The sequence below is a fragment of the Pelophylax lessonae genome (assembly GCF_965119305.1).
Source record: "Pelophylax lessonae genome assembly, chromosome: 4".
Taxonomy (NCBI): Eukaryota; Metazoa; Chordata; class Amphibia; order Anura; family Ranidae; genus Pelophylax; species Pelophylax lessonae.
The window spans coordinates 269,349,332-269,373,194 of record NC_138771.1 but is presented as its reverse complement, the minus strand read 5'-3'; the positions used below and the strand labels follow the sequence as shown (position 1 = coordinate 269,373,194).

General features: G+C 41.5%; 1 protein-coding gene across 2 annotated transcripts in view; it reads right to left on the bottom strand.

Moving 5' to 3' along the window:
• The window catches only part of TBC1D30 (TBC1 domain family member 30), a 162,302-nt gene that overhangs the window by 113,954 nt on the left and 24,485 nt on the right, over window positions 1–23,863 (bottom strand). For both annotated transcript variants that reach the window (XM_082252864.1, XM_082252865.1), the window contains exon 2: window positions 1,229–1,393. In XM_082252864.1, the coding sequence (XP_082108990.1) occupies window positions 1,229–1,393 (165 nt within the window). The remainder of the gene's footprint in view (window positions 1–1,228; window positions 1,394–23,863) is intronic.

Genomic DNA, 23,863 nt, shown 5'->3' with positions numbered 1-23,863 from the left:
CTTTGCCCAAAACACTTATTTTTATTACATTTAATTTTTATACACGGATGGCCTGTAAGCTTTTCCACAATTTCTTTTTTCGTTTGTTGGACCCAAAAAGGCTGTTTTTTCTATCCACCTGTAATCTTCCCTTACATGAACAGCTTACAGTGTATTCAGTATAATATAGCCCCCGGTTTGGTAATGATCTGAGCCAAGAGCTTGGCGTGGTTATAGATAGTGCAGGGCATTTGGCTCTAACAATAAGTAAAAATGTACGAAGTGTCCCCACCTTAGAAACCTTGCCATATGATAGAGCTCCCCATAACACTTAACCCTCCCTGAAAGGAACCCTCAACCTAACCTTTAACCAAACCCATAAAGTAGACCTAAACCCAATCTCTAAATCTCCTAAAAGCTTTTAAATATGAATTCTTCATTACAGTGGTGTGTTCAACCAAAATGGTTGATTTTAGTTTTCGATCAGGCAGGGATAAGAACACATTTGGGCTTTTACTGCTTTCTGGGGCTCTGTTAGATACATGGCAAGAGATTGCCCCTCACTTATTTCCCAGGGACAAGGCTTCACCAAACAGGAGGAAAAATCTCCCAAAAGCCAAACAAAACAGAAATCAAAGTACTCACACAGTACAAAGGATAGAACCACTGTCAGCTTGTTAATGTCATTTGTGCCCCTGTTGCTGTGTTCTTTCTTTGACTTCTGATCCGGTAAAACATTTGTGAAAAAAAAACAGCAAATAAAATAAAATCTCAGTAACTGAGCCCCAAATAGCAGTAAGGCTGGCCGCACATGGTTCAAGTTTCCTTCCTGCAACCACAGGTTCTAGGAAAGAAACAGTGTTGTCAGGGGAATCAAATTGCCATCTCCCGGTGGAGGGGGTTCTGGCTGAACCGCCTGAGAATCAAACTGGAACAGACCAAAGAGGAACAGATCTATGGATTACTGCTCTTGAAACTTTGGTGAACCGCCTGAGAAGCAAACTGTGTATGGCCGACCTAAGACCAAAAGAGGAACAGATCTATGCATTACTGCTCTTGAAACTTTGGTGAACCGCCTGAGAATCAAACTGTGTATGGCCGACCTAAGACCCAAAGAGGAACAGATCTATGGATTACTGCTCTTGAAACTTTGGTGTTTTGCTACACAGAGGACTTTAGGTAACCCAGCTATAATTTTTTTTCTTCAGTAACTGGAAGTCAATTTTTTGGCTGCCCAAGGAATACTTACAACGTTTCTGGGAGACCGCCTGCAGACAGGCAGTAACAATATCACAGTTTTTTTGCCGCTTGTGCTGTAGTCGGTCCTTCTGCCTCAACTGGCGCAAGAGCTTGGCAGACTGAACGTCAATACGACGTTTAAGTTCTCCTCTTATTGTTTTCAGTTCACTGGAATCTGCAATAAATCAGGAAAAAAACAAACATGAATAATGCATAAAGCTGGCCAAAATAAGTGAGCAATTAGGTGTATTGTTACTAAACGTAGCTTAGTTTAAAGCAGTAATAAACCTAAAAATAAAAAAGTGTAATATGTTGCAGTTTACCAATCCTTAAATGTGCTACCTGCATTCGTTTTTTTTAGGCTTTATTTTCCCCGTAAAGTGGTTCTAAAGGCAGAAGGTTTTCCATCTTAAAGCATTCTATGTGTTAAGATAAAAAAAACAAACAAAAAAAAAAAAAAACCTGTGTGCAGCAGCCCCCCTAATATTGCTGGATCGAGATAGGGCTCAGATATGTTGCATGAGAGCCTCGACTGTCTGGGACTCTCCATCCTCATTGGCTGAGACAGCAGTGGGCGCAATTGGCTCCTGCTGCTGTCAAAGTCAGTAAGCCAATGAGGAGAGAGCGGGGGTGGGGCCCAACTGTGGCTCTGTGTCTGAATGGACACACAGAGCAACAGTTTGGCTCAGGTGCCCCCATAGCAATCTGCAGGAGAGGGGAAGATCTGGGCTGCTCTGTGCAAAACCAACTGCACAAAGCAGGTATGTATAACATGTTTTTTTTTTAAATAACAAACAAGACTGTAATATCACTTTAATTTTAATTTAGAGATCTGGCCAGTAGGTAACAAACTTCCAGTATTAGGTCTCCACTTTGAATGGAGAAGAAACAGCGACACCTTTTTGCAGTAAAGCATGCTTGTTATACTGACTGTAGATGATAAGGGGGTAATTCTCTGCATTGTGTAAAAAGACTGTTTGATCCTGTCTTCTCTGTTCCTCCCCCTTCTTCCACTGTCCCCAAACTATTTCCTGATAGAACAGAGCCTTGGGGGCAAGCTACACATGCTCAGTTTGGTGTGTATTGCTAGAAACTTTTTTTCTTTTCATGGGGAGGATGCTTGTGATCAGAACAGGGCCAATCAGCACTGTCCAGACAGAGGGTCAGGAGTCCTGCAGCCTCATGGGACAGTCAAAAGAGAATAAAAAGTCCCCCTACAAGCTTTAACCAGATACTAATAGAAGTCTCAAGACTTCCGTATACTGCCGATAAGAAAAGGTAATTAGCAGTTTATATTTACTAAAACAATTGCATTTCCGTGTTCTGTGTACTGTGGGAGACCAGCTATAGGGAATGCAGGTTCCTGGGTTTTAACACTAACTTCAGCAAAATTGGTCTTGTTATCAACTTCCCTACCAGGCCAATTCTTGCATTTCTCATATACACATTGCATTTTTTTTGCTAGAATATTACTTAGAACCCCCAAACATTATATATATTTTTAAGCAGAAGCCCTAGAGAAAAAAAAATGGTTGGTGTTGCAATGTTTTATGTCCCACAGTATTTGTGCAACAGTTTTTCAAACACTAATAATTTGGAATTAATACACTTTAATGAATTTTATTGCACACAAACAAAAAATAGCCAATTTTGTGGTAAATTATAAAAGATTATGTTTTTTTTTGTTTATAAACGTTTATTAAAAGTAAACATAGAAAATTATACAACGTTAAGTATTGACAGTGAACATTAGAAGTACATTGTGGAAATTATATAACTTACATCAATGATGTAACACTGTTATACAAAATAATGTAACATACAATAATATATATTGTATATGTATACTATCTTAGAAAAACTTTTGCATTTCACATTCAATTATTCTGATAAAATGAACGTTCATTATCTAGGGTTTAAATGTAAGTAAAAGTATTAATAACATATGCATTTATGATCAAATAACCGAAATGTCACCTGGCCTGACCAGCTGTATATGTGGGGGGTAAAAGGTGAACACCACCGTTAGATATCCCTTCTGCTTCTGGTGAAACATCCATGCAACCATGCATGGATATTGATTATGTCGCTTGTGTGCATCTATATAAGAACCAGGGGTTCCATTTTTGGTCATACACATGTATAGAGTTTGTTAAAGTGTGATGATACCTTTCCATAGATCTGATGTCCTCTATTCTATGCGTAACCAATGGGAATGGAACCTGAGGCTCTTTCCACTGTCTAGTTATTGCCCATAGCATCGCTACGCAAATTGTGTGGGATAATCTGTTCAGTTCTATGGAGAGATCCGGTATGCTTCTAAACAATAAACAATGCGTTATTGACAAATTGGTGTTCTTATCTGTAACCTTCCTTATCAGATCCATTACTTCTGACCAGGTACTTTGTATCTTAGGGCAGTCCCAGAATATGTGTTTCAGAGTGCCCGACTCGCCACAACCTCTAAAACAGTCAGCAGAGACCTCTGGATAAAATTTATTCAACTTTACAGGTGTTAAGTACCATCTAGTATGTAACTTAATCGCCGTTTCCCTCACTCCCAACGATCTGGTAGAGCTCCTCAGGTTAAGCCATATCTTTTGCCAATCACTCACCGAGAGGATCTCTTGCAGTTCTGACTCCCAGTCTGTCATATATTTAAATTTAGTCTCTATGTTACGTAAATTTAGTGTGTTATACATAGTTGAGATATGGCCTTTTCCCAATGGGTTTTTCAGACAGATGTGTTCAAAGGTACTTAAGGGTGCTCCAGAAGGCCGGGAGTGAAGAGATTCAAAGTAGTTTCTAATCAGAACATAATTTCCCTTTTCGGAAGGAGGAATTTGTTTGGTGGATGTTAGTTTTTCAAAAGAATGAAAAATTCCACCATCAAAGAGATCCTGGATAGTGGTTAAATTATTGTCTATCCACCATATAAACTGTTGTGGCGAACAAAAGGCCTCTTTAAATCTTGGGTCGCCCAAAAAAGAGGTGCCTACTGAGGGATCCGAACCTAGGGTATATTTTTTGTTTGCGTATCTCCATATTTTAAGGGCATCTGAAAAAACCAAGTTACGAGTAGAAATTTGGCGCATAGGTATCAAGGAATCCCATAGCAATCCAGCCAAATTGAATGGGGCTATAGAATGTTTTTCAAATTTCACCCATGGAGTTTGAGAAGAAAGATCATGCCAACCTCCCAACTGAGATAGTCTACAACACATATAATATATCCATATCTGAGGTAGACCTAGTCCTCCCGACTGTTGGTGGTGATACAGAATATTTGCCTCATATCTGGGTTTTTTGTTACCCCACACAAATTTATTGATAGATGATTGAATTTTGGAAAGATAAGCTTTCGTGATACGTATTGGTATGGCTCGGAAAAGGTAAACTAGTTTAGGCAGAATAGTCATTTTTTACGGCTGTAATTTTCCCTAAGAAAGATAGCTGATATGTGGACCATATTTGTAGCAAATTCCGTATTTTAGTTAATAATGGCGGGTAGTTATGTTGGAAGAGAGATTTGTAATCTTTGCATAGATGAATGCCGAGATATGGGATTGTGTCTGCAGCCCACACAAAAGGGAATTTAGATTTCAGAGTCAAGGTATCTGATGTTGAGAAATTGATCGGCAATGCCACCGATTTGGACATATTAATACTCAGCCCAGACACCTCTGCAAATTTTTCCAGGCTAGTTAGTAAGTTTGGTATTGAGTTTAGTGGGTCTTGAATAAATAGTAGAGCATCGTCTGCGTATAGGCTCAGTTTATACATTTCAGTGCCTTTATTGTACCCCACAATTCCATTGTGATTTTTGATCGCTATCGAGAGAGGCTCTATAGCTAGAGCGAACAATAAAGGGGACAGGGGGCAACCCTGCCTAGTTCCTCTGCCTAACGGGAAGAAGGCTGAGTTGCATCCTGTAAGTCTGATTCTAGTTTTGGGACATTTATAGAGTGCCTCAAAACCGTTTAGGAACTTATCCACAAGGCCAAACCTGGGGAGAATTATAAAAGATTATGTTACATCGAGTAAATAGATACTAAGCATTTCATGCTTTAAAATTGGGTATGCCTGTGGAATGATGCCAAACTACAGTACCCTAAAATCTCCATAGGCGAGACTTTAGAAGCTTTTACAGGTTACCAGTTTAGAGTTACACAGGAGGTCTGGGGCTAGAATTATTGCTCCTGCTCTGATGTTAGCGACAATGATGATGAGTGGTGTGATCACTGTTTACATATGCGTGCGGGACTTATGTAGGTGTTTGTGCGTGAGCATGAGGAAACAAGGGCTCTTTCCATGTTTTTTTTTTTTTAATTAAAGCTTTTTTTACACTTTCCCCTAACTTTTTTTTTTTTATCAACTTTATTACTATCACAGTGGGTGAACAATATCCCTTGTAATAGCATGGGTTGTGACAGGCCCTCTTTATGTAAAGATCTCAGACCCCAGATCTCTCCCCTTGCCTCCAATAGACACAGATGGGTCTGATTAACTGCTTCACTTGCCGCTTAAAAGTCTAGTAAACAAAAAAAAAAAAACAGTTCCTGGCGTCACAGAGAGGGAGAAACAAAGTCAGTTCCTCTCTCCCTGTTCACTCCAGAGGATGCCACCAGTCAGGACCATCTCAGGCTCCCTGATTGGATGGGAGAGCCCAGAAAAGGCATAGGTGACACCCCCTTCCCACTTCCCTTTAAGCCTGGGGCTCTTCCCAGTGATCCTGGGGCCCTTTACCCTCATTGTGGGGCCCTTTATTACGGTGCCGCAGTGGGACCCTTTCACAAGTTCTGCAGTGGGCCCCCTTCCTGCCATCTTGGGGCCTCCCCATGGTGGTGGAATACCAGGGCCCGGTTAAAAGTGTGACCTTTGCGATCCTGGAAGTTCACCCACTGGTGTCAGTAGTCTTTATTTTTTGGTATTTTAATTGTATTATTTTTATCATTTTATTTACATTTTTTTGAAATGTCACTGACTATGACTCGGTCCATTCAGAAAAGGAAGGAGCTAGTAAATTACATATTTACTGACCCCTTCCTGGCTCTCTATTGTGACTCATCCCCTGCAGCAGCAGAGGGGAGGGAGCACAGTGGGGGGGGGGGGAGCACACAGGGGCCCAGAGAAAGCAGAACACAAGTAAACTGGATAGGAGGAGTGGCGGAGGCAGCATACAGAGGAACCAATCTCCTCCATTTTGCTCCTGCAGCTACAGGAAGAAAAAGGAGGACAGTGATTTCTCTACATGCTGCCCCCGCCGCCCCTCCTATCCAGGTGTAAAGGGGAGCCGCACAGGCCATCTGGAGCATGGGGCCCGGTTGCAATTGCAACCCCTGTAGTTACGCCCCTGCTCCTTCCACAACCTGTAAAAGTATAGCCACTCAAATCACTTCCAGCTTTACCAGCTGCAAATTGTGATACTGGGAGGATGCCTGTAGCTGCAGACATCTCAGGTACAATCGCCAAAACCCCAGAGGAGACTTCATATGACCTCAAACAAGGTTCAGGTCCTATGACTGTCCCGCAAGGAGGTTTTGCCATTCAGGGGACTCCCTGAACACCTTCCAAGAGAGCCATGTTTGGTGGCATTGATCGTATGTATCCAGTTCACGTGCCAGAAGGGACTCTATCCTCTCAATGTAATCCATTTCTGTAACCCACTCATTCAAAAGGAGGAACCTGTGCCAGCTGCCAATGGCATGAAATAACCAATCTCACTGCTGTCAAACAATGCCTAAGGAGGCCTATTTTGGCACGATTAAAAGGAGCCAGGTAAGATAAGGAGAAAAGTGATTTGCAGGGTCAATTGGGACTCTCTTTTTTAACCACTTAAGCCCCGGAAGATTTTACCCCCTTCCTGGGGGCCTATTTTGCGATTCGGCACTGCGTGACTTTAACGGACAATTGCGCGGTCGCGCGACGCTGTCCCTAAACGAGTTTGACGTCCTTTTTCCCACAAACAGAGCTTTCTTTTGGTGGTATTTGATCACCTGTACGATTTTTTGATCATGCGCTATTAACAAAAAAAAAGTGCCAATTTTGCAAAAATAACAATATTTTTCACATTTTTTATATAAAATTCCCCCAAAAAAAAATGTAAAAATCAAAATTTTTAACATTTTTGGCCAATTTGTTTTATGCTACATATGTTTCGTAGAAAAAAAAAAAAAAAAAAAAAAAAAAAAAAAAATCGCAAAAAAGCGTATTTTGATTGGTTTGCGCAAAAGTTATCGCGTTTACTAACAAAGGGAAAGGTTTTTGTCATTTTTGTTGTTTTTTTTTAACGCGTAATGGCGGCGATCTGCAATTTTTTTGCGGTACTGCGACATTGCGGCGGACAGATCGGAGCCTTGACTGACATTTTTGACACTTTTTGGGTTACCAGTGACATTTCTACAGTAATCAGTGCTATAAATATGCACTGTTACTGTAAAATTACACTGGCAGTGAAGGGGTTAACTTTGAGAGTGAGGGGCTATGTGTGTCCCTAGGGGCGTGATTCTAACTGTGATTGGCTGTGGCTTGAGATGTATGAACAGTGATCAACGGTTCTACATAGTAGAACCGTATGATCATCATTCATACACCGGGGAGAATGACAGGCGGCTTGTTTACATTAGCCGCCTGCCTTTCTCCCTCTCCACCGACGATCGCGAGTGACCAGCGGACGATCGGGCCCGCCGGTCACACGCGGGGTGGGGGGTCCGTGACCGCGCGGGAGCGCGCTCCCAAGACCCTCACAGGCTAGCGACGTAGACCTACGTCGCTCTGCCTGTGAGGGGCTGACTGCCGCAGTAAATATACTGTGAGCAGTCAGCAAGTGGTTAAGGCAACATTCAGAAAACCACATTGAAAAGTGAACAACCATTTACTGTATGGCTTTAGTATATTCAATATATTTGTAAAGTCTATTTCCATGAATGTTTTAGCTGCTCCTAAAGGAGTCACCAGTGAATGCTCTCTTCAGGCTGGGGCGGGGATCTTCTATTGACATACGCCATATGATTTCCTTTTTCAGATTTATCCAGATTTTGGAATCAATTAGAATATACAGTATTTGAGGAGTTCTGGAGACAAGTACGGGATATAGCTCAAAAATGTACGGAATGCCCGATTCCTAACAATCCGATTTTCTTTCTCCTACATGCGCTGGACATACCAGCTAAAAAGGTACAAAAAAATCTATTATTATTAGATGCTGCAAAAGCTTGCATCCCCCTCCAATGGAGAAATCCCGATCCTCCGACTATTGGTCTATGAATGAGAAAAGTAGAGGAAATAAACAAAAATTAGAGGATCTGGTCCTGTCGGTGCGGAGCAAACATGACCAATATACAAAAACTTGGGCACTATGGAATCAGTTTGTCTTCTCTGATGAAGGGAGATCACTTTTAACAGTCACTCCCTCTAACATAATAATTTGAGTCAGTTAATGTTGATACGTCCATGAACTGAAGAACAAAGATTATGGAGAAAATTTGAAATCGCGCCTGTGGCGATTCCAACTCCGATACGCTCCCCCCCCCCCCTCTTCTTCCGCCCCCTCTACCTTCTCCCAACATCTCTCTCTCACTTCTCTCTTCATCTGCTGTTTCTGCATAAACAGGATAAAAACTGATAACGCATTGGAGTTCCGTCTGATTGATGCACCAGTATGACTCACAGTATGTGTTCTTTTCCCTTTTTAGTTCCGTTACATGTACATGGCTGTGTCTTGAACTTGGTTATATGTTAAAATTTGCAATCTTCTGTTTGAGATATATGACAATTGTTCTGGGATGTATCCTATGCTTTTGTTTAAATAAAAAAATTATTTAAAAAAAAAAAAAAAGAAGAAGAAGAGTATACAGTATTTGTACCTGAAAGATAAGCAAATTTGCCTGCTACATACAGTAGGTTGGTAGACAAAGTGCAATTTCTCATGGCAGACCAAGCAATGTAGAGCATCACATTCTACTGACACCGTTTACAAAGGATATGCCCAGTTCTACTGTTTGCGTACTTCTAAATTAAAGAGTAATTTCATAATTTAACATTATTTCAATCCATCAGTTTTATTAAAGTTTTTTTTGTTGTTGTTTATAATGAAAAGGTGTCACGCTCAGGAAGTAAGTTCAACATCCGTGCTTCGATGCTAGAAAATGTATATTGTGAAGGATAAAGAAAGCAAGGACGCTTGTGATGAATGTCCTTTGTTGTGTTACCTTGATAGATGGTTATGCAAAATGTTGAATGAACATTTACCAATACCGGAAATCTCTCAAGTAGGTAAAATAGAAAAACCAAACAACAGCCCTTCTCTCTTACGCATTGGCACTGTCCTTGATCTAACAACATCCTCCTCTGCTTAAATGAAACTAGCTGTACGGCAACATAATAAATGGTGGCACCTGCCACAGTACTGACAAAAGTAAACACGAATTAAATATAAACCCTTAACTGCCTGGAAATACTTTGAGAAAGCAGCACATAATACATTTATCAATTCTCAGAAGTTGGTAAAATCAATGAGTGTAAATGTTACAACGAGACCCGGTTCACACTACTCCCGACTTGGGACGCGACTTGTGCGACCTCAAGTCACCCCAAGTTGCTTGTCATTACAAATTCAATGTAAATGAATGAGAGCCATCTTAATATGCACTACTGAAGTCGCTCCGACTTCAGAAAAGGGTCCTGTACTACTTCAAGGCGACCTCTATCTGACTTGTGCACATAGACTTCAATGGGAGTCGCCTCCAAGTCGGATCCTTATCTATTTTCAAGTGACTGTGATCAGACTTTCCAGGAAGAAGAAAAAAAAGATTACTCCGGCATTCCCCACAGACAAAGTTGCCTATCATTTAGGTCTCTTCAAAGTCATGCTAAATTCGCGCTAAAAAGTCGCTCCTTCATGGGGCGACTTTCTGGTCGCAGTAGCGTGAACCGGCTCTGAGTGTAACATTTAAAAAGCAACAATATGTCAACCCGTCACTGACATTGATGTACTCTCTGTACATCCAGTCCTCCCTTCTTTTCCACAGAACAGTAAGTATCACTTTCTGCTAACAAACTGGAATCTCTCCCTGTGTGCTGTGTCAAACCATATTTGAAATACAAATGTAATAAAGGGCATGTAGCTCTACCCACGAAGGAGCCGCTAGTTTTGGGGCCAATTTCCCCCTTACATACCCCACAGCCAGGCAAATGATATTTTCACATGCTTGCAGGTGGCTCACTAAACAGTCTAAGGTATGTTTTTTTTCTTTTATTCATTGTGGATGTGGGAACACATTAGGCGATAGCAGCAGCTTTTTATATATATTTTTTTTTATGCAATAATGGTAGCGCACAATCAACTTATATACATACCTCCTTTAACTGCAGAGGCAGCGTCTGGGATGTAACAGTTGAGGGGCAGTAAAATCTTGTGTGTGAAAGAGCCCTAATAGTGCGGCCTGTCACAGCTCTCTGATCACCCCCACACCTTCCACAGTGTCACCAGACCAGTGTAATTAGAATCAGTGTTCCCGATTGCCACCACACCAGACTAGTGAAGCAAGCAACAGTTTCCTGAACACGGCCACACCAGTCCCAGTGTATGCCAGCACCAGTATTCCTTATCACTTCCACACCAGTTGCAGTGTCACCACACCAGTGTAAAGCCGCAATGGTATACCTTATTGTCACCACACAAGTCCCAGTGTCACCAGACAGGAATAAGTCAGGAGCAGTTTTTCTGATTGCTTCCACACTAATCCCGACTCCCCAGTCTGCCCAGACCAGTGTAAACCAGCAACAGTGTTCCTGATCACCACTACACAAGACCCACTGTCACCAAACCAGTGCAGCCAGCAACAGTGTTCCCGATTACCAACACACCAGTGTAGTGTTGCCTCTGCTTGCTGCTTGTACTAACGCTGGTCTGTTTATTGACCACGTTTCTACCTGTGGCCTGGATTGATCCTTTGCCTGTTTGCTGACCATGTCTCTGCCTATGGCCTGAACTGGTCCATCTGCATATTCTGCAGACTATGTTCCTTTGAGACACCAGTCCCAGCTATCCCCTGCAGACAACTGCACTCCCTCAACCACAGGAACTCTGTTATTCCTTTATTCAGCCTCCTGTACTTCTTGGGCAGTGAACATGGCATTCCTGGGGACAGCCAAATATCAGTAGTCTAGGCTTGCTTGGCTTATAGGAAATGGGACGGCTATAAGTGACTCTACACTAAGCTATATTCCCCAAACACTCATACAGAGGCGACTATTACAGTACATTGGATTTGATACAATTGGCTTGTGTGATACACAAAAGATACATTGTCTGGTACATGATTAGTTTAAACATTAAAAAAGTCTCATACATGTGGTATTGCTATATTCAGGTGAGGAAGCAGAATGTGTTTTGGGGTGTAATACTAAGTATGCCTATGCTGTGTGTGAGAAAAAGCGTATTACATTGGCAACTTTGTGTAAAGAATTTTTTTTATTTTCTTTCTGCATTTGCCAAAAACTTGTGGCAAAAATTAAGTATTTAAAAGATTCAACGTGCCTCATAAAAAATACCTTGGGGTGTTTACTTTCCAAAATGTAGTACTTTTTTGGGTGTTTCCACTGTCCTGGTGCTAGGGTCTCCAAAAATGTGATTGGTAGTCAGCAAATTAGGTGCATAATTTTTGCTTCTAGAAATTCCAAATGTGCTCCTTGGAATTAGGGCCTCTATGTGGTTAGGCTGTGAAAAGGCCTCACACGTGTGGTATTGCCACACTCATAAGGAGTAGCAGAATATATTTTGGGGTGTAATTCTATGTACGCACACGCTGCGTCTGTCTTTGAAATATCTTATTAACTGAAATACATTTTTACATTTTCATTCCTGCATTTTTCAAAAACTTGTGACAAAAAAAAAAAAAAATTACATTTTCAAAAGACAAGACAAAAATAACTTGGGGGTGATTGCTTTCCAAAAAGTGGTTATTTTGTGGGTTCTTCTACTATCTGGCCTCAAAAAATGTGGTAGATAGTCAGGAAATTATGGGGAGGCTGCTACACACAAGGCTTTTCATCTTAATACAGAATGCATCAAGATAACAAAACCTTCTGACTTTACAATTCCTTTAACCCCAACACTGGTGCCACTGCCACTAATGCAGCACAAAGGGTTTACCTGCCACTGGTTACTAATACATCAGTGACCAGTGGCAGTACATTAACCCCCTCCATGCTGCATATTACAAATAGCATTCCCCCCAAAGATTTAATTACTTCAGCCAGTTCACACAGCTAAGAAACTGACAGTGCCTTGGGTAAGGTTATTAGCCTATGAAAACTCACTTGCACTGTTGCAGAGGGCTTCACTGGCTCCTCACAGGTCTTAGAAGCACCATTCTACTCTGTTCTTTCTTCCCACCTCCCAGCCTCTGAATGAATCATAAATTCTGCCAGGGTATGTAAACTTATGAGCACAACTGTATATGGACCCCTTTTACATGTTGATCACATCCCTCAATCTCTTCTCAAGAGAGAAAAAAAATTCAGTTCCTCTATACTTTCATCATAGCGGAGCTTCTCCACGCCTCCAATTAGTTTGGTTGCACAACTCTGTACTTTCTCAAGTTCCTCAGGACTGGCATATCGTTGCCTTTTTTTGGGGGTGGTGCTTTTATTAACACCAGCAAATTGTTACTCGAGTTTTGTATCGCTCATTTACTTTTAACCGAATGACAATTCATATATGTGTACTTTTTTTAGTTTAGACTCGGTTCACACTACCGCGACCATAAGTCACCCCATGACAGAGCGACTTTTTACCGCGACTTGTGAATTATTTAAAGCGACTTATATGATAGATGACTTTGTATTTGGCCAATCAGAATATGATGTGTTGTGACCCAATTCCCCTTTTCTGTTTTTTTTTTTTTTACTCATTTTCCACCAGTGCCACGTATCAGTATCCACCAGTGCCACTTCCCACCAGTGCCACGTATGTGTCCACCAGTGCCACTGCCCACCAGTGTCACATATCAGTGCCACGAATCAGTGCCACATATCAGTGTCCACCAGTGCCACTGCCCACCAGTGCCACTTATCTGTGTCCACCAGTGCCACTCACACAGACCAGGCAGAGATAATGGTATATAGGAACTGTAGGCATGGCTGCAATGTGGGGAATGCCTGGCTAATCTCTCTTTCTTCTTCCTGGAAAGTCTGATAAGTCGCTTGACAAAAGATAAGGATCCGACTTGGAGGCGACTCCCATTGAAGTCTATGTGCACAAGTCGGATAGAGGTAGCCTTGAAGTAGTACAGGACCCTTTTCTGAAGTCGGAGCGACTTCAGTAGTGCATATTAAGACGGCTCTCATTCATTTACATTGCATTTGTTATGACAAGCGACTTGGGGCGATTTGAGGGCACACAAGTCGCCTGACAAGTCGTACTAGTGTGAATGGAGCCTTAGCAGTTTTGTTTCAGTTTTTTCATATGCTGATGTATATTTTGCTATTTGCTTACACGCTGTCAATGTTAGGTTTATAATATTGTTAAAAATCAAAAAACTTAAAAACAAGGTTTAAAACGAAAAAAAAAAAAAAAGAACTTGGCAGCAGTACGAGTTCACAATAACGTCCTGCATTCCAGGGGAAACGCAGAGCCAGAATCCATTGTACCTGGGAATTTAAGAGGCTATCAGAGACCGATTAAGAAATGCATCCGCCAGTGGTAAAAACCTTTACAGAATAGCAATGAACACTCGATAGGAGGATCAACAGGTTAGATTTTGTGCAGAAGTCTTTAGTTAAAGTTCTTATGCATACATATTGAAGGCAGATTATTACTCATGAGTTGTTGATCGTGTTCCACTCTTAGGACAAGCAGCCAACTGCAACCACATTTTAGTCCATCTGCTCTAATCATACAAAAATGGAGAAATAATTCAACAGAATGATGGAAAGAATATAGCGTAACTTTAAATTCCAAGCTTTCCCATCTCACTGCTGACTCAGAAAGGAGCATAAGCATGCACAAGGGCTGTGCCTGTGGTCACATCCTACTCACTGCGTTCAGTGCGGATTCTCCCTAGTAATATAGAAGAAGTGGCCGTACTCCAAGCAGCATCAAAATTCTGGTTTATTGGACGAACATCCCAGTGTGGCAAACAATGACAGGTAGACGCGTTTCACGCACAGGTGTGCTTATTCCAATAAAATAGAATTTTGATGCTACTTGGAGTGCGGCCATTTCTTCTATATTGATTGTCTGCGGAGGCGAGCACCCGTAACATCATCAGGCTTCCCAGTTCACCTGGAGCAGTGAGTCTTGTTGTCTCTATACTGATTCTCCCTATTGCCTGGGCTTCCCCTTGTATTGCGCTCCAAAAATGGAGAGTGGGGGAAAGAGGCAAGTAAATATGTCAATAATTGGCCCCTTCCTTTTCTAAATGAACACCGTAAACACACTCACTGTGTTCATTCATAACTGAAGCATAATAAACTGTTGACTATGCTACAGTTTGTGAATGAACAAGAAGCCGCTCAGCACATAGCACTTCCTATTCATTCACTGTCCAGTACAGCTGAGGCTGCAGAGAAATACATGCATGTTTGAGCTTTGGGGTGCACACCTTAATGCAATAGGTTGCGCACACCTATGGAAGGGAGGTGTGTAAAGTATAAAAAGTCACTGCTTTCAGGTGGGAGTAAGTGCCGGTTCACATATGTGCGAGTGCGGCGCTCACGTATAATATCGGAGCGCACTGCTCCTTCATTATATGCGACCGGGTGTGCGGTGCGAATTCAGCCATACACTCTGTATGGCTAAATTCGCACTGCACCGGCAGTAAAATCGCACATGACCCTTTTTTTGAGCCGCATCAGGATCGGATCGCACAGTGGTTCACACTTGTGCGATCCGATCCTGTGCGAACTGTAAGATCGCACTGCGATATGCGTTCAAACTGGGGGTGTCGTTAAGATTACATTGACACCCCCAGCGTAATGCATATGGCAGTGTGAACTGCCAAGGGTGCATTTGCGATGCGGGAACAGGCTGCGAATTCGCAGCCTTCCCGCATCGCATAAGTGTGAACCGAGGCTAAGTGATGACAAGTGAAGGCAATGTCAGACCAAACAAAAACAACATGTACAAAACACCAGTACATTAGAACCCTTGAACAGCAGCAAGCAAATGGGAGAAAAAAATAAAATAAACTGTGTAGAGACGCTTCCTCATCATTTTGATTCATAAATCTACACCAGGGGTCTCCAAACTGCGGCCCGAGGGCCAGATGTGGCCCTTTGCTAGCCTTTATCTGGCCCTTGGGGCACTATTCCGCCCACTGACACCAACAAAAGGGGCACTATTTCTTCCACCGATACCAATATTGGGATACTATTCCTCCTAATAATAGGGGCACTACTCCTCCTCCTATCGACCATCAATCCTGAGGCCATATTTAATCTCACTGATGCCGGGCCCGGGACATTTTCTGCCCCCACTGGCCACAATCCGGCCCTTCTAAAGTGTGAAGGACAATAAACTGGCCCTTTGTTTGAAAAAGTTTGGAGACCCCCGATCTACACCATGATTTTGGTTACTGGTTATACTGGAACTTTATAAATTTGGTTTGCATGTTCTTCAAAACAATGTGAATGCAAAGTGGTGAACACTATGTGGCACCAAACCGGATAGAGTGTAGAAGGTTATAAAGAATCTTACTGATTTAAGGTTCTTTGACACAACAGCCCTGACATGCCACTTGGTTTTACAATTTTGACCGCAGCTAAGTGCTGTGCAAAGGACACTTCTTAAAAATAATACTGAACCAAAAAGCTCAGTAAAGCCAAAGTAGTGCCACTCCCGGTGAGCGACTGACTCTCACATGTTGTGAACTGGAACACAGAGTGCTGCACATGTCATCTGTCAGATTCAGTAAACATGCACAAATACAGAATATTGCTGTACTCCATGGTATCTTTATTGAAGCATTAAAATGACATTTCCTGTGATGTCATTTTAATGCTTCAAGAAAGAACCAAATGGCTCTGTTGACATTTGTCAGATGGAGGGCAATTCAGGTACTCTCTGCAATGTTCCAACCATGGCTACCGATTTTTTTTTTTTTTTTACAGCATATTCCATAAAGAAAGTGGGGCAGCTGCAGGGAGACCACTGCCTTTTAAAGACACATGGGGGTGTACTAAAACTGGAGCATGCTAAATCTAGTGCATCTCTGCAAAGAAACGAATGCCCTTCCAGGTTTTTTTTTATCACATGTCAAATCACAGCCTATTTCCAGCAATTGGAGAGCTCAAGTTGGTGCAAGGCCGACATTGCGGAACCGCACGGATTTCCAAAAGTAGCTCCTGCACTACTTTTGGTGAATTTGGAGGTCGATTTCAATATACATCTATGCATGAAGCTGTACAGATATCTTTGATGTCGCCCCCCCCCCCCCCAAGTCGGACTGAAATGTGGCTTTGAAATAGTGCGAGTTCAGCTTGATGGTACAAGACTTGAGTAATATGTTTAAGACCTCATATTTGTCTTCTGTGTAATAACTGGCAAGCACAGATACAGTGGGTACGGAAAGTATTCAGACCCCCTTAAATTTTTCACTCTTTGTTATATTGCAGCCATTTGCTAAAATCATTTAGGTTCATTCTTCTTCCTCATGAATGTACACATAGCACCCCATACTGACAGAAAAACACAGAATTGTTGACATTGTTGCAGATTTATTAAAAAAGAAAAACTGAAATATCACATGGTCCTAAGTATTCAGACCCTTTGCTCAGTATTTAGTAGAAGCCCCCTTTTGATCTAATACAGCCAGGAGTCTTTTTGGGAAAGATGCAACAAGTCTTTCACACCTGGATTTGTGGATCCTCTGCCATTCCTCCTTGCAGATCCTCTCCAGTTCTGTCAGGTTGGATGGTAAACGTTGGTGGACAGCCATTTTTAGGTCTCTCCAGAGATGCTCAATTGGGTTTAAGTCAGGACTCTGGCTGGGCCATTCAAGAACAGTCACGGAGTTGTTGTGAAGCCACTCCTTCGTTATTTTAGCTGTGTGCTTAGGGTCATTGTCTTGTTGGAAGGTAAACCTTCGGCCCAGTCTGAGGTCCAGAGCACTCTGGAGAAGGTTTTTGTCCAGGATATCCCCGTACTTGGCCGCATTCATCTTTCCCTCGATTGCAACCAGTCGTCCTGTCCCTACAGTTGAAAAACACCCCCACAGCATAATGCTGCCACCACCATGCTTCACTGTTGGGACTGTATTGGACAGGTGATGAGCAGTGCCTGGTTTTCTCCACACATACCGCTTACAATTAAGGCCAAAAAGTTCTATTTTGGTCTCATCAGACCAGAGAATCTTATTTCTCACCATCTTGGAGTCCTTCAGGTGTTTTTTAGCAAACTCCATGCGGGCTTTCATGTGTCTTACACTGAGGAGAGGCTTCCGTCGGGCCACTCTGCCATAAAGCCCCGACTGGTGGAGGGCTGCAGTGATGGTTGACTTTCTACAACTTTCTCCCATCTCCTGACTGCATCTCTGGAGCTCAGCCACAGTGATCTTTGGGTTCTTCTTTACGTCTCTCACCAAGGCTCTTCTCCCCCGATAGCTCAGTTTGGCCGGACGGCCAGCTCTAGGAAGGGTTCTGGTCGTCCCAAACGTCTTCCATTTGAGGATTATGGAGGCCACTGTGCTCTTAGGAACCTTAAGTGCAGCAGAAATCTTTTTGTAACCTTGGCCAGATCTGTGCCTTGCCACAATTCTGTCTCTGAGCTCTTCAGGCAGTTCCTTTGACCTCATGATTCTCATTTGCTCTGACATGCATTGTGATCTGGAAGGTCTTATATAGACAGGTGTGTGGCTTTCCTAATCAAGTCCAATCAGTATAATCAAACACAGCTGGACTCAAATGAAGGCGTAGAACCATCTCAAGGATGATCAGAAGAAATGGAAAGCACCTGAGTTAAATATATGAGTGTCACAGCAAAGGGTCTGAATACTTAGGACCATGTGATATTTCAGTTTTTCTTTTTTAATAAATCTGCAATAATGTCAACAATTCTGTGTTTTTCTGTCAGTATGGGGTGCTATGTGTACATTCATGAGAAAGAAGAATGAACTTAAATGATTTTAGCAAATGGCTGCAATATAACAAAGAGTGAAAAATTTAAGGGGGTCTGAATACTTTCCGTACCCACTGTATATTGGAACAGTGTTTAGCAACCTTTTTTCAAGGCACCCTCTAAAATTATGGATAGTCTCGAGGCACCACATTCTAAAAATTTTAAAACTATTCTAAAAGCTTTACATAATGCATCAACATCCATACACAAAGGACACCCAACGTTAGCAGTGATTTATTCTTTCAAATCCAATACACTTTTGCACACTGCTACTGACTAGTATTCCAATGTTTCTCTTCTCCCTCAGTTTCTCTCCATCACTCAGCTAATGTGATCCCAAAGTTGACCGAGAGGGGCATGGGAGGGTCAAACAAGAAAGTCCCCCAAGGATCTGTCCTGGAACCAATCCTGTTTCATTTATTCATAAACGACATAAGCAGGCCAATATCTTCTATACATGATGTTGTAACCTTACAAGCGGACCTGAACAAAATAATGGGGTGGGCAACTACATGGCAGATGAGGTTTAAATGTTGAAAAATGTAAGGTAATGCACTTGGGTGTCAGAAATACGAACGCAAACTACTCACTAGGGGGGGGGGGGACCTCTGGGTAAATCTAAGAAGGAAAGGGACCTGGGTGTCCTAGTGGACAACAGGCTTGGCAGTGGCATGCAATGCAAAGCCGCTGCAAGCAAAGCCAACAGAAAATGTCTGCATGTATAAAAAAAAAAAAAAAAAAAAAAAAGGGATTCACTCCAGAAATAAAGATTATTCTCCCACTTTACAACACTCTGGTCCGGCCATATCTTGAATCTTGAATGCCGTCCAGTTCTGGGCACCGGTGTTCCGTGAGAATTACCTACCCCGTGAGAAAAACCTACCCTCGTCCCTTCCGGCCAGGAACAGCTGAGCAGCGCAGCAGTGCGCATGCTCACAGCCCCGGATACGTAATGGAACAGCAGAGGAGCTGACTAGTGCGCATGCGCACTAGTATAAAATGATCACGGTGTTCCGTGAAAAAAACCTACCCACGCGGCGGTTACATTAAAACAGCTGTGCTGCAATATGAGTCATCTCCGCTCCTATCCCTGTCACTTCCCTGATCTTGGCTAGTAAATATAAAAGCGGCTCTAGGCTCCGCGATTTATCTTTCCATACACCCGCCGCCACTTTTATATTTACTAGCCAAGATCAGGGAAGTAACAGGTATAGGAGTGGAGATGACTCATGTTGCAGCACAGCTGTTTTAATGTAACCGCCGCGTTACACACACTGCCATGCACCGGAAGTGACGAGGGTAGGTTTTTCCTCACGGGGTAGGTAATTCTCACGGAACACCGGTCCTCAGAAAGGATGTGCTGGAACTGGAGAGAGTCCAGAGAAGGGCAACAAAGATAATTAGGGGAATGGAGGACATTGGCTATGAGGAACGACTACAAGCATTGAACTTATTCTCTCTGGAAAAGAGACGCTTGAGAGGGGATATGATATCAATGTACAAATAAATAGCATAAGGAACAAACTTTTCAGAGTAAGGGAATTCAATAAGACACGTGGCCACTCACTAAAACTAGAAGAAAAAACAGTTTAACCTTAAAACGTAAGGGTCTCTTTACTGTCAGAGCAGTAAGGATGTGGAATTCTCTTCCACAAGCAGTGGTATTAGCAGGGAGCATCGATAGTTTCGAAAAACGATTAGATGGGCACCTTAAAGACTACAACATACAGGGGTATACAATGCACGGTTAGCAGCAAACACACACACACACACATTATGGGTTGAACTGGATGAACTGATGTCTTTTTCAACCTCACTATGTAACTATGCTATGCAGATGACCAACATCCTCCTTATCAACTGATGAAATCATTGGTTGCTAGGACGCCTGCAGCTAGAAGGTCATAATCGTGCATAATGAAAACCTGTGGCTTTGTGTAACTAATAAGGCAGGCTTCATCCACCTGCTGGCTCATATACAATTTTCAGGAAATGTTTAGGCATTTTGCCAAGGCACCCCTAAAAAAACCTCAAGGCACCCTGGTTGAAAAAGTCTGCATTGGAGTCACTACATCCTTATCTAGCTTCAGAAGAGAAAATTCAGGATGCCAGATTGGACTCCTGATTCCTGATCAGAATGTGGGTGGGGAAGCAGAAAGAAGAACATTGGATCATTATAGCTACTAGAGAAGGCCCATTTTCACCTAATGCATTGTTGCACATTTTGCTGCATTTTCTGATGCAGGCAAAATGCAAGAATATGAGGCAATCGATTGTCTTTAGCAGCAGGTAGATCATGGGAGATAGCAGGTAAACCATTGGAATAGGTTTCTAACACATCCTGCTGCTATGTGTTTGGAAAAAATCTGGAATGCTGCAATTTAATGCACAGGGTATTTTAAAAATGCAAAGCAACAGAATTTAAATTTGATGTCAAGCACTCAATGCAGCATGTGTTAATGTTTGCATTCTGGTGTTAAACCCACGCATCCACCAGCACTGATGAAAAGAGCAGCAGGTCTACTTCTGGATTATTATGGTACATATTGTCTTATCAAGTACTGTAACACATAAGTTGCTGAGTAATGGTTTATTTCACAAAATATTAGTCACTTCTGTTTCCATGTTCTGGATAAAAAAAATTTAAGCACGTTTGACATTTTATAAAGGTATAAGGTATGTACTTATAAGTAAATATAATAAATAATGGAATGGATTCATGAAATGTTGCATATAAAAAGGACTCTATTTAACCAATAGCACTAATCCAATGTTCAAAAAAAATAAAAATAAATAAGAAAATAAACCACTATGCTAGCCCCTTGCTATAGTAAGAAACGGCTTTATGAAAAATCTCACAAGCAATCTGAGTAATAAACCAGGGGCCTCATTTGTCAAAATATGCTGCAGAAAATTTGTATGCCATCCATGGCCAATAATCAGACCCAAATTTCTGATTTTGTTTGTCAAAGAAGATTTTGATTGCTGTCAATGAGTATAAGAGGGAAGTGAAATGTTTGGATACATACTGTTCATGTGGATTTTCTTCACTCACGATGTTAATAGAGAAAGCAAAATGCAGCATAATTGTATTCAGTATACAGAAATTGTAAGCAGACCGTTGAAGCATAAGTGGGTTTAATGATGAAAACAAATCCCACAAGATTTTGGTGTATAATCACTTTGATAAATCAAGGCTTTTGTTAACATATGGTGTCCTTTAACACATCTCATGATGTCAGTTACAGGAACAGGACGCTCAGGAAAATATTTTACCTTGACAGTATATTTATCAGTAAGGGAAAAAACATCATCTTGAGTTTCCAACATGGGAATAAAATACTTCACGTATTTTATTTGAATGAAAATATTGCATTAAAAATAGTAAATCGCAGCAGTTAACTTCTAATGAAGTACGGTTATTTTGTACTTTAGAAAAAAAATAGACAAATGGGACTTTAACCACTTTAACACCGGAGGATTTTCCTGCTTTACGTCCAGGCCACTTTTTGCAACTTTGCACTGCGCGATTTTAACTGACAATTGCGCGGTCATGCAACGCCGTACCCAAACAAAATTTACGTCCTTTTTTTCCCACAAACAGGAGTTTCCTTTTGTTGGTATTTGATCACCTCTGCGCTTTTCATTTTTTGCGATATTAATAAAAAAAGAACTAAAATTTTGCGAAAAGAATTGACATTTTCTACTTTGACAGTTAAAAAATATCCAATATATTCAATTTTTGTCATATATTTAGGACAAAATGTATTTAGCTACATGTCTTTGACAAAAACATTCTCAATGAGCGTATTTTTAACCACTTTAAGACCAGAAGATTTTACCCCATTCCTGACCAGGCTATATTTTGCGAATTCAGCACTGCGTTACTTTAACGGACAATTGCGCGGTCGTGCAATGCTGTACCCAAATTAAACTTATGTCATTTTTTTCCCCACAATAGAGCTTTCTTTTGGTGGTATTTGATCACCTGTGCGATTTTTAATTTTTGAAAAAAAAGCGACAATTTTGGAAAAAAAAAAAAAAAACAATTTTTTACATTCAGATATTTAACATTCCCAAAAAAAAAAAAAAATTAAAATTTAACATTTTAAGCCAATTTGTTTTCTGCTACATATTTTTGGTAAAAAAAAAAAAATCACAGTAAGCCTATTTTGATGGTTTGCGCAAAAGTTATCGCGTTTACCAACTACGGGAAAGATTTGTCATTTTTATTGTTTATTTATTTTACTAGTAATGGCGGCGATCTGCTATTTTTTTTGCGGGACTGCGACATTGCGGCGGACAGATCGGACCCCTAACTGACATTTTTGACACTCTTGGGGGTACCAGTGACATTACTACAGTAATCAGTGCTAAAAATATGCACTGTTACTGTAATATTGGTAATATTGACACTGGCAGGGAAGGGGTTAACTTTATTGGTGATCAAAGGGTTAAATGAATGCCTCATGCTTACTGACTTGTGTGTGTGGGGGGGGGGGGGGGGGAAGGGGATTGTGTGACGGACACAGATCGCAGGTTCAGCTATGCTGAATCCTGTAATCTGTCACTGTCTGTCACATAGGAGATCCGCCCACATTGTTTACACAAGTGGGCTTATTTCCTCACTTGATCGCCGACGATCGGGGAAGATCGGCGGTGATCACCGATTCTCCTCCCCTGGCCTGACTCCTGCTGTGTCTGAATATAGCGGGAGCTAGCCTCCGGCGGCGCACGCGCCACCGAGATAGGGGAGAGTCTAACAAGCCACTTTGCCGCAGTACCAGCTCAGTGAGCGGTCGGCAAGTGGTTAAGAATGTTAATGAGCTTCCTTTCAGTATAATTATAAATACAGAGACATTAATAAAAAGAAAAACACTTTATTTATTCATACACAATTATTATTAGTTAAAAAAAATCCAAAAATGTGGGGATTGACAATTCCCCTAAAAACAATAAATGATATTGCACATAAATGTTGTAACCCAAAAAGGCACCCCTGAAACCTCTCCCCTCCTAAGTAAACTGTAATAAGTAAAACAGTAAACCCAGACATGTGGAGAAGGCAAGACTCATCCCAACACGTTTTGCCTTTGTTGGCTTCTTTGGGGGGTGCAGGTGGTTTACTGAAAAAAGGGAGATGAAAGCTTACATATTGGCAGTTACAGCATCAATAACTTCCATTAAAGAATGTTTAAATTGACTCACATTTGTAAAATAGATTGCAATTTGGAAAAAAAAAAAAAAAAAAAAAAAAAAAAAATCACAGGTACTCCTCTCACTCTGGTTAGATCTCAAATTGGACCAAGACGTCGGGGACTAGGTGGACCAGAGAAACTCACAGCAAAAGAGGGGGAACCATCCAGAGATTCCCAAACAAAGCAGAGAGGGTGGAAACAACAAGTGGCTCTGCCCCCACTTATATACGGTTTAGATAGTGCTGGTAAAGAAAAAGAAAACGAGAAAGATGCCCTAGTTATCACTTATGTTGTCCAATGTATCAAACAGTAGCACGATATTAACAGA